Genomic DNA, 11,970 nt, shown 5'->3' with positions numbered 1-11,970 from the left:
TGTCAGCTCACATTCAGAGCAGAACAGCATGAAAAGCTTCTGTAAAATGGTGAAATCAACCTTGATGACGCAACCACTGCGAGGAGAAGAGAGGGATTTAAACAAGATACAAGGGGAAAAAGGGACAGAATCAGCTCAAGTGTAAGACAGCAGGAACATTTGGGATTTTTGAAAACCTCAAATTATCCTCGGTACGTATGAATAATAATAATAATAAAAAGAYAATAATTTWAAAAAAGTCTGGCRGAGAGAATTTCTCTCAGTTGTAAAGGTGCAGCTTTATTTCTCTGCCTGATGATGGCAGCAACACACTTACCTACAACACACACGTCACGTACATTACAGATAACCACACAGAGGATGAGATCCCACTTACTTTTCATAATAGGGGGAAGATGGCAACAAAAGAAAAAAAAAGAGAGATTACTTTGGAGTGGTTAATGGAAAACAGAAAAAGGAAGCGACAGAATAATGTGCGTGTGCRCCCTGGCACACAATGGTGGAATAAAAAGATGACAAAGGAAATGAAACCAATTATTTTCATTTAATTACTTATGGGGGAGGCTGATTGAAATTCCCTTGCAGGTATTCAGTGTGTGGGTGCCTGGAGATATCCCATGATGCATTGCTGATTAGGCCTGAAAGTGAACTAAATTTAGAGCAATAGTGATTGGCGGCATATCGCTCAGAGAAGGTAACAGTCGGGGGAAAAAATACTGAGTGGACTTAATGAATGTCTCTCCCAGTAAAAGTTCTGTGCAAAACGATAATATTTGTGCACGAACGAATTTCTCTGCACTTATTTAATTTCAAGCTACCGAATGAGAGTGGAGTATACCTGCGAGCGGGAAGGAGAGACATAAAATGAGGAAATGAAGGTCTGTCGATCGGATTCCTGCTTCTAGCAGACAAGAATGTGGGAGTTTCTTTTTTGCCCTGAGTGGGTGAGTGGCACACTGCGAAGATGGAATTATGCAGCAGCATCTGCTTGCCTAAGCTTTCCGTCTATATTCTGGCTGCAGGGATACAGGCATGGTGTAAGGAGATGAAGACAGAAATTAAACTTGGTGAAGAGAGTCACAAAAAAAAAAGAAAAAAGAAGGGCTTGGACCTTACCATTGGCTCCTATAAATGTTAATAAACGGCGCTCAAAAAAAAAAAAAAAACATAAAACAATCTTGTCTGTCATTGTTGGTTGGTTGTAATGCTTCTTTACCTATTGGACTTTTAGCACCCTAGTCCAGACAGCCGTTACCTACTGGAACAGCATTTTTCCATAACATTATGTGTCACGGTAAATTTTAATTCTAAGCAGCTGACACTGATGGACATAYTATTTGATCACCAGCTAAGAAATGGTTTCCACAGATTATTTTGATCATAGTTGAAAAATTTGGTACACTGGCATTAACAATCTGAGACGATCTTGGTAGCCCACATATGTGCCATTAMTGCTATTACTAGGTCGCAGCAAAGACACAGTAACAACTTTATATTATTAGTCAATCTGTCTTTTCAGATAAAGATCAATTTACGTTCATATGACAATTCTTTGCAGCGGCTCCAACTGATGACAGCCCGACCTATTTTCTTATCCATTCGGAAGCTGCACATAATCTAAAATACGCGACAGGACTCTGTGGTTCACAAAAAGTAAAACAAGTTTCCAAACCACATACATCCACAGCAGGATAGGAAACATCAGGTATCACAGCAGCTTCAGATAATGTATTCTGTCTTCACATGCAAAGTCTTATGCCARATCTCAAAAGCTGTGCTTTTCACAGGCTGAAAAGAGCGAGCTCAAACAATGGAAACATTCTCTTCCAGTGTAATCACTGACTGGATCATCAGAACGTCAAAATAGAATGGAACAACAATGCAAGCAACAGCTCTTGTTATCTCATAAAATCTGAAGAATATCCATATGTTCAAGCTCGGGGATCATTTAGGAGGCAAAGGACAGAACATGTCCCTCTGCCTGACTGTTATTTTGTTTCAACAAACAAATCAATTTATACTGAATATATTCCAAAAAAAGGATTTGGCAGTCTTCCCATTGACCACTGAAAGCAGTCACCGGACCCCCGCAACTATGCGAGGATTAAGCAAGTGTAGAATATGAATGGATGGGTTTAGCATTGGGAGCAGCCAWGGCCAAGCTGCAGAAGAGTGACATATATAAATGTTCCAGAATAAAACTCAACTAAATTGTATTTTCAGGTTTCGAAGTGCTTGTCTGAGAACATTTTATTATGCATGTGTGCAGGATCTCTCAGGCTAATGATTGTATGCCGTCTCCTGCAGCAATAACATACATTCAAGGGTTATAGAGTACTTGAATCTCTAAACAGATGGACCCAGCCAGAGAGAAGTGAGGAGCAGAGTCAATAGCATCACTCTGTGCCATAAAGTTAAGTGCCTTGATGTAATGCAAACCAATGGTTAAAATAAAAGCCGCTCTTAAACTAAGATTCTAAATAAATAAATAAAAAAGAGAAAAAAATATCATGCTTTGAAATGCTGAGACGCTTCGCACCTCACCTTACGTATATATGCATTTTTAAAAACGGTCTCTGATGACGAGTGYCATGTCTGGAATTGATGTTGTTCTGTTTCATATTATCAAGGCTCTTCACTGCTGCTGCCCCTGTGCCATCATGCTGAAATTAGATTTTGAGCAAAATTATGGGCTTATTTGTTCTACAGTACTGATCTAGAAATGAGGCAGTAATTTTAAATGTCTACCTCTACATTTGGGAGCAGAAGCAAAGCACACAAATAACAATCAAGCACATATACCGCCCCCCCACCCCCCTCTCACACACATTAATTCAAATTGCTCTCCTTCTCCAAAAAGTCATGATCAATTCTGCCAACTCAGAGAAAGAAAGCCTTTATCTTCAGGAACGTTCTAACACAGCCAAGCTTTTTGTGTCGTGTGAAGTGTTGTTTCAAATTTACTGCAACCATCTTTTTCCCTAAGCTTACAGTTCTCTAAAAATGTCAGCTTCTATCAATGCTTTTATTTTTTTCCTCACAAGACTTTAGAAAGCATGTGTTCCCAGATATCATTTTTGGGGCTTTTACTGCCTTTGATCTACATGGGTCTTTATTTCCAGATAGCACAAACATTGCACACAAAAGAAAAAAAAATGTTATGTGCCAATATTRTGTTCACCAAGTATAAGTCTGCTGCAAAAGGGAATAAAACATACACAACAGAACTTCTTTGTACAATTGGCAAAGAACTTTACGATGCAGATTCAAGACAGATACTTACTCAAAGCCCGTTTTAAGAATTGTTTCTCACCTGTAGCCCCAGTGCTTAGTTTCCACAAGGTTTACAGACATTACAGTAACATATGAAGATTATGTAACAACACAGTTGAAAGTTTTATTCCCCAATAAACTGGCTTTGTGTTTATGTGTTATTCTCTTCTTTTACACCCCTTAAAACCTTCTGCATTTTGGCATATAATAAAGTCACTAAATATTTTATGAAATAATGCAAATCTTTTCAGTCAAAGAGAAAATGATACATGGTTCATAAAGTTTTTTAAACAAATAAAMATCTGAAAAGTGTGGTGTGCATTTGTACACAGGCTCCTTTACTCTGAAACCGCCAAAATCAAACAAAGTACAACCTGTGACCAGTGTTGTAGTACTCGAGATCGGTCTTGGTCTCAATACCGGGTCTCAGTCTCGTCTCGGACTCGACCGCATTTGGTCCTGCTGCTGCTGTGCGGAGTTGCACAGGTGTGTTAGAATCATGGCAGCAAACCAGCAAAACGCAAAGAACTTTTCACAGTTTTCCCCTCAAACTAACAGACTGCTTAGTAAAGCTGTTTGATGCAGGTAAAGTTAGCTAAAAGATGACTAGATAGCTAATATCAATACATCACCTTAAGTTTGTTAACAAGTAGCTTATAGACTAAGTTGTTGTCTATGTTCAGCTACATAGATTCATTTTGTCCCCCTCAAAAACACATCGTTCAGCCACACAGCTATTTGTAGGGGGGGGCAGAAAATGTTTGTAAACCACTGGGGGGGCGCAGGACAAAAAGTTTGGGAACCACTGGCATACATGTATCTACTTCTTGCTTGTTGCTCATTGGTCAGTGTTCATAGTTGAGCGTCAGGGCATTGCCTCAATTGCTATGTTTAATTAATGGTGCAGACAGTGGTGGTTTCTGACATAAACAACATGGGTAAATACCCAGGGCGTTATCTTTTTAGGGATGGCACGAGACCATCGCAGATCATAGCACAGAGATGGAAGCAAAGCAGAACAAAGAGTTTGTTAAATTTAATATTGGTTAAATTTATTAAGTATTTAATATCTATGTGTTTTTATGGGAATATGGATCTTTCAGATCAATTTGATCATATTTCACATTTTATCATATCATGTAGAGCGCGGCGCTGGTCTTGGTCTTGACYCGGTCTCGATACACTCTGGTCTTGGTATTGTCTTGGTCTCGGGTTAGATGGTCTTGACCACAACACTGCCTGTGACACTATACTGGGAGTATCTATTCTCATCTGACTGAGCTTGAACTGTTTCACAAAAACTAATTTGTCAATTTAAATTAAATATATTACCGATCATGATGTGCTCGTAGTCACCTTGCTGAATAATGAATAATTATAAAAACTAAATGTTTATAGTGCTTAAGCTATGCTCTACATAGCTCATAAACACTGTTCTTTGAAAAAAAATTGTTTCCAGTATTCATATAGAAATTGACATACAATCTTGCTATGAAGCAAGCACATACATCGCAGAAGTAGCGTCAGATAGAAGAGCTGCCTCCAGCTGGACATTCTGTCTTGCCACATAAAAACACAATCACTAAAGTCTAAAGTATCGTTGTGGCTCACTGACAAAAATAATAATACAATATTTTCCGCTAAGTTTTAGAATTAATGCATGCTTCCAAGTGTATATGATGTGTATTTTCTAACCACATSTTTGCATTACAGTTGTCTGCTCAAATCAGGAGTTTTATGTCTCTTGGAGTCACCAGCGAAAAGCAGATAAAACCCGAGTACGACATTTCCTGCCATCGAAGAAATTTCATGGGCAGCGGCGCAACAATGGAAGCAAGACTAATGTGTTTTGCCTTAAGACTCACTCAGGTGAACGTCCACCACTTCCCCCTCCATTTAAGCCAATTTCAGGCTCCGCTGAGCTAGGAAGCTCTTCATTCAGGATTTTTCATGGATTTTCAGACCATGACTTGGGTGGCGCTGACAAACATTAGCCATTAGCATTGTGCCAAATTCAGCAATGGCGAAAGGTCAGTAGGAAAATGTGGGTTTGATAAAAGCAGCCATGATTAGAGAGAACACAAAAATGTGGGTTTGATAAAAGCAGCCATGATTAGAGAGAACACAAAAAAGATGCTGGAAATTTATCTTGAATATTGTGTAAAATTAAATTTTTACAACTTAGACCCAGAATAATAACAACATCACTAACTTTTATTTTATCATGTGACAAATATGTGTGTAAGTAAGTAACTCTATTTTTCAGAACAATTACATCAATTGGATTTTAAACTTTTATTATGAAGGTCCAAAGGTGCTATAGTTCAACAGCTAAATAATAATGTGCAACTTTAATGTGTCCCCAATTGTTTAAAAACAGTAATCCAACATGTAGATAATTTATTATATATCTGTTAGTAAAAACATGCATTTTGTTTCAAGGAAAGAATATTCTAATTATTTAACTTCAGTTTTGTGCTGAAACACATCATGTGTTTGTGGTTTTWTTTTGTTTGCATGGATTTGGTATGAAGAGCCACCACTGATCCTTTCTATATAATTTGTCAGAAGTTGACCTGCTGTGCAAATTAACCAATCAGATACTGCAAACTATTTTTATTATTAAACTTTAATGAGAAAAAATGTTTTCATATGCATTTAGTTTTTAACATATTTAAATAACCATGAGGAACATGTACTAATTTATTGAATTAATTAATCTATTTAATAACAGAATATTAAGAGCAAGGAAAAATATTGGAAGAAAAAAGTTTCCCTAAGAAAGATAGGAAACCACAGCATTGGCAGGACTGTAAAGCAGAACTCAATTAAAAAGTTTGGAGAAAATTCACAAAGCRAACTAGATTACCTTTTCCAGGATATTCAAATTCACTGAGGCGCACCTGTTAGCTATCAGAGTACCGAAACAATGGATACAGGATCTGTGAAGTAGAATTAATTTATGAAAAATAATAAAAATTTATGATAACTAATTCATGATTTAACATATGGCTTGCAGTTTTTGAAAAAAAAAAAAAGAAGTCTGTTAATCTTGGAGCAGTCTTCAAACAATTCATCCACCCATTGAGTATCACTAACCACTAACACAATGTGGGAACAGTACAACATTTAAGAATTGGTCATTAGTCACTCAGGTACTCTAAAGCACAGGAGTAAAAGCATTAGCTGTTTATGTGACAGTCATGTCTATGCTCCATGCATCACACAGAACAAGCCCTCCGAACCATCCCACTGGTCCCTGTTGAAGGACCTTCTGTACGCACAAACATAGAAAATGAATATTTGAGAGACCAGCCAGCAGAAACAATGTGGAACTGCTGAACAGCCACCTACGAAATTGCCGCCCACACAGATAAGCTGAATGCCTGTAGGCGTGTGCGTACGTACTGGTCAAGTCATCTGCATTTTACCATTCAGCCATCAGAGCCTAGCAAAACAACACATTCATCAACACATCCAGACGGGAGTTGTTTATGTGGAAGGATGTGGATCAGACTGAACATTATACAAATACGCATCTTTATCTCATTCTTCGATGAATGATGCAGGATTTKTATCCCTTCTAAACAACGGACCTCTATTATGCAGACATGTAAGCGTGCATGTGATTCACTTTGACCTTTCTTGACTCAACATTTCCTCACTGTCTTCCTTTAGCCTTGGGGAAAGCATGRCTGTGGGGCCCARGGGACAGAGAGCTGAGAGCGAGTCAGCAGGGTCACCCTCTCCTCACATTAGCTGGGTAATGAGCCGTGCTTTGGAGCTGTTGTAAAGCCACACAGCCCATAAACCTCTGATAGCTGTTCCTAATACCGAAAACAACTTCAAGTCCCATATATGTTCCCATTTCTTAATCAAAAAATGATGCCAGTCATCTGACATAAAACAAAAGAAAAAAGCCTTGRATGAATCACAATTACTTTAGTTTCTACATGCATTCAGGCACATAATTAGACTAAACTTTATCTGCTTTCGGTCAGGGACCAAATGACCAAAATCAAATATTTAGATAGTTGAAGATGTCCAGGCTCAAGCTTTCTGACAGTTCCAATAACTGGAGGCACATATGTGTTTTATGGCACACCTCAAACACACAGCTTTTTTGTATTACAGCAAATAAATTYGGTAAAGCTGTAGGCCAGAGGTCTGCCACGCCAGGCCTCGGGTGCCTTTGTCCYGCATCTTTTGGATGCATCCCTGCTCCAACACACTTGAATCAAAAGGCTGAATTACATTCTTGGTATGTGAGACTGTTCATTTCTTTCAGGTGTGTTGGAGGAGGGATGCAACCAGACGTTGTAGAACAATTGCACTTGAGGACKGCAGTTGCAGATCTTTGGTGTAGAGTAAACTGAAGCGGTTAAGCTAAAATAATCTGGCACTAATACAGGCAGAAAGACCACTCAGAGAGGAAGAAGCCATTAGTCAAAAAGCAGAATAAAAAAAAAGTTGATTACAGTTTTCAGATTTTGGGAAGCATGTTCAGAGATCTGAGAAATCGAAAATTGAAGTGGGCTATAATGATCATCGTTATACTCGAAGCCAACWGGTAAAGTCTATGTTCCTGAGAACCCAATCCTGATAGTGGAGTACAGCGTGGCAGCATCATTGGTTGCTGTTTTCAGCAAGAGAAACCAATGTAGCCTTCAAAAATAGAACCCCTTGTGAGGAAAGTAAATATTTATTTTTAGAAATATTTTAAGAAATATTTATGCAACATCTCAAGACATCAGCCAGTAATTTAACAACTTGGCAGAAATGGGTCTAAATGAATGATAACCCAAGGTATACGGTTTCAAAATTACTTAAGGACAATGAAGTTAATGTTTGAAGTCGCGTTACAAAGTCCAWCTCTAAATCCGATCAAAAATTTGTTGGCAGAGGTGAAAGGTCGCGTGTTAGAATGTCAGCCTACAAACATAAGTCACACCAATCCAACAAGGAGAAATGGCCCAAGTTTTAACAATTAAACACTGGGAATCTTTAATGTAAAAAAAAATACTTAACTAGTTTATTTCTAAAGGAGAAATAAACTAGTCCACTTCGTGGACTGCGAAGACAGTTTCGGCAGCAGCATAGGGTCGGGAAATCTTCCAAATGAAAACTGAAAGTGACATTGAAAAGATAAGAACACATTGTACTGGGATTCTCCAAGGGGTTATGCGCCTTTCTTCTCTGTTCCCTCTGTCTTCGTTCCTATTCTTCTTCTCTGTTAAATCCTCAAATAAGCCCCTTAGTCCATTAAATAACATAAATGGAGGGCAGGCTTTTAGCTTAATTCATAAATCRTGAAAACCATGGTGGGAGGCCATAATGCTATCACCTCATAATGCATTTGATCAAAACTGAATTCTACTGAACGAAATGAATATTCATTGCAGATCGTGTTGAATAAATGGATGCTGYAGCATCACGCACGCAGCAGAGAGGATCCACCAATATCCAATATACTGCCACGTGAGCGCGATGCATTAATACCGAAAGGAAATTAGAAATTACAATTAGAGACATTATTTGTTTGCCTCAGTGCGACTGTTTCCTGTCACAGCTGTGAAATTCTGACAATGAAGCTTGTTCCTATCCATGCTCCCACTCTGTGTGTTAATTATTCCCTACCTCCTATTTAACATATTGTTCTGTTCCTCCAGCCTCTGTAGCTCACTCTCTCTCTCTCGCTCTCCTCCTCTGATATGTAACAACCAGTGCCAGATCCTACCATGCCCCTTTTACAAATATGGAACAAGATGATAGACGCAASTTAGCTGACAACCACATGCTGTCAGCTCTTTCCATTCAAAACATGACTTGCCAGACACACTTGGGGCAGCGATCTAATTTACCCGGCACCACATCACACCCTCAGTCTGCGGTTTGTTTGGTTCCCCATGGTGTTTCTGTAAGGATGTGCAGAAGGTGGCGAGGCCTCACTCGGTCGTTTCTGCTGAAGCTGATATCATGGAATTTTAAGCTATCAATCATAATTCATCACAGAGAAACAAAAGAGAAGACAGACATAAAAAAAACAACATATGCGCCAATTAGCATTTTTGCCCATAAATACATAAAGAATCTCAGTTTCTAATTTAACATCCACATGTGTAGGCTTTGCACTAGATGGCAGTATGGTTAGATGCCACGAGCTACTCAGCACAACAGTTCATTTGATAGATTCTACGTTACTTCTCTGGATTTCAAAGACAATCTGAAGATCTCCATCTCTGCAGAAATAAGTACTAATATGTCTTCTGGTCAAAACGTTTAAATTCGTCGCTTGGTTAAGATTGTGGCAAAGACATAAATCTAAAGTTAAAATGATACAATGTCAATTGTAGCCCAGAAAAACATTAAAAAGCATTGAAGTGATCATTCATGTAATATATCACACATTATAGTAACTTCAGCAGACTTATTGCTTTCGGATTCAAGATGCACAAAGACATTTGAAGTTGTTGACCTGAAATGGGAGATTTTCAGCTGGCAGATGAAAAGTCAGAAAGAAACTAAATATAATCATATCGTCTCAGTAAAATCACCATACCTAAATGCTATCTGGTCATGCTAAGCTAACAACAGCGCTCCTCAATGTAGATGATGTTACTGAAGGAAGATTACTTAAAGTTAAATATTTTTAGTACCATTTTTGCTGTGTGTAATGTAGTCAGAGGAAGCACAGGGATATGGAAAGTTATTATCTCCTACTTGTCAAAACATGTTTCCAGTTAATTCAGGCTGTGAGACAAAATCAAATCAATCTGCAAATCGACAACATGGAAAGTGTGATATTGTTGGTGAACATGTACATGTTTCCTGGCTTTTTTTCTTCTTCTTTTTTTAGCAAAGATGTTCTCTCACTGGTCAATTATGAAGCAACTATGGTTGGCAGCTAAATCATCCCTTTCTTTCTTTAGAACAAAAAACTGCATGGAAATAATGAACGTCAGAACAAAATAGCACTAAAAAGATAATACAAATGCATAATACTTAGATTTTCTTTCTAGCCTTTTCTCTTCTTTGCCCCTTGGGCAATCCTGCTTCCTTATAAGCAGAATTACCCAACATCAGCCTGGACTGGCCAACCAGACATCGTCAGCAGAACCCTCGTCTGACAGACAACTTCAACAGCTTCTACCGTAGGTTTGAAAAGCAGCCGTTCACACCTCCCACCAACTCGTCCACATCTCACTTTGACACAAAAGCTCTACATGCAGCAACCACCCCTCTCTCTCAGAAATGTCTCCTAAGTATGCCTGTCACGATAACAAATTTTGCTGGACGATTAATTGTCTAAAAAATTTATCGTGATAAACGATAATATTGTTTCAAGACCTTTTGACACTGATGACTAATAATATAATGACTAATGGAAATGACTAATAATGGGGGAAATTACGAAGGGGAATCCCAAACAGCTGACACGGCGCAAACCGAAGTCCAGCGGACTTTGGAGATGATTTGTGGAAACAACATTAATGTTTATTCAACATTTCATGCAAAGAATATAGAAATGACAAGGAGAGGAGTTGGAACCAAATTGCTACCGCAGTTGATAAACCCAGTAATTTTCAGCTGTTCTTCGTTAACGTGACATAAATAGGTTATAATGATTTTCATTCAGTCAGGACTTTACGCTGACTCTAGCCACATGCATCACAGGTAGATTCTAGAAAAGCATTGATTAATGCCTGGTTTTAAAATAAGTTAATTGGACTTGTAGCCATTATTTTGTGCTCATTTGGCTGGACACCACACGGTACGACGAACCCGATCGAACCGTTATACCTAAGATTTCTGTCGGCTAATGTGTCTCTCAGGTTTTAAAAAATGGGCTGACTGACGGCCGACCGTAGTGTGCGCTGGACATTAGACTAAGGAAATGAGGAAGGGAAAGTCAGTGGAGAGCACCGGAGCTGAGCCTTTTTTCATTCAGTGTCAACAGAAAGAAAAAACGACAGAAAGAGACGATAAAGGCGATAATTAAAATGAGGTTGATAGGTTTAATTTATCGTCCGATTAATTGATTTATCGTTTATCGCGACAGGCCTACTCTTAAGGTTTCTGAGGAAGATGTAAATATGCTCTTTCAGAGGCAGAAAATCAGGAAAGATGCAGGATCTCATAGTGTGACCTCCTCATACGTCAGAGCCGGTGCAGACCGACTTAAGGACTTTTGTTGATGCAGATTTTGGTGAACTTGGTGCCACCAGCTTCACCAACTTCAGCACAACAGTTCAAAGTTAAACAAATAAATGTGTGAGGTTACATTTTTCCTCCTTGTGTTGCCTCACATTTGGAGTTTGCATACAGACAAGAGGTGGATTTGATAGTCTACTGGTACAGTCAGAAGCACCTAGAGCTTAACTCAACCATTACTCAAGCAAGTTAGACAGAAATATACAATCAGGTCTACCTGATTGTATATATGGATAGTGGAAACATCCTGGATAGTGGATGTTTCCACTATCCAGGACTTATACCGGTCTAGTTAGTGGGTCAGGGAAAGGACAGCTAGCATCTCTGCAGAGTGCACACATCCTAGACACAAACTGTTTTATCTTTGGGTCTGTGCTACATGGTGTTATTCTCAAAAACCAGCTGCCACAGAGTCTTCCTTCCCGCTGGCTGTCCCTCTGATGAACATTTAACTGCCAGGGGGACCAAATCTGGTCCATGCGTATT

At 38.8% G+C, this 11,970-nt stretch overlaps 1 protein-coding gene across 5 annotated transcripts in view; it reads right to left on the bottom strand.

Annotated features, from left to right (window-relative positions):
- Nucleotides 1-25: 25 nt before the first annotated feature.
- Nucleotides 26-11,970, bottom strand: part of LOC103479055 (sodium leak channel non-selective protein-like) — a 63,416-nt gene continuing 51,471 nt past the window's right edge. For 4 of the 5 annotated variants that reach the window (XM_017310795.1, XM_017310797.1, XM_017310798.1 and 1 more), the window contains one exon: nucleotides 2,526-2,663. In XM_017310795.1, the coding sequence (XP_017166284.1) occupies nucleotides 2,541-2,663 (123 nt within the window). In that variant the 3' untranslated portion in view covers nucleotides 2,526-2,540. Of the gene's footprint in view, nucleotides 376-2,525; nucleotides 2,664-11,970 lie in introns of those variants that run through there. The other variant, XM_008433267.2, reaches the window with a different exon arrangement.

This window comes from Poecilia reticulata, linkage group LG2 (genome assembly GCF_000633615.1).
Source record: "Poecilia reticulata strain Guanapo linkage group LG2, Guppy_female_1.0+MT, whole genome shotgun sequence".
NCBI lineage: Eukaryota > Metazoa > Chordata > Actinopteri > Cyprinodontiformes > Poeciliidae > Poecilia > Poecilia reticulata.
Note: the sequence above shows the minus strand (reverse complement) of the source record. Positions and strands in the feature narration are given on the sequence as shown.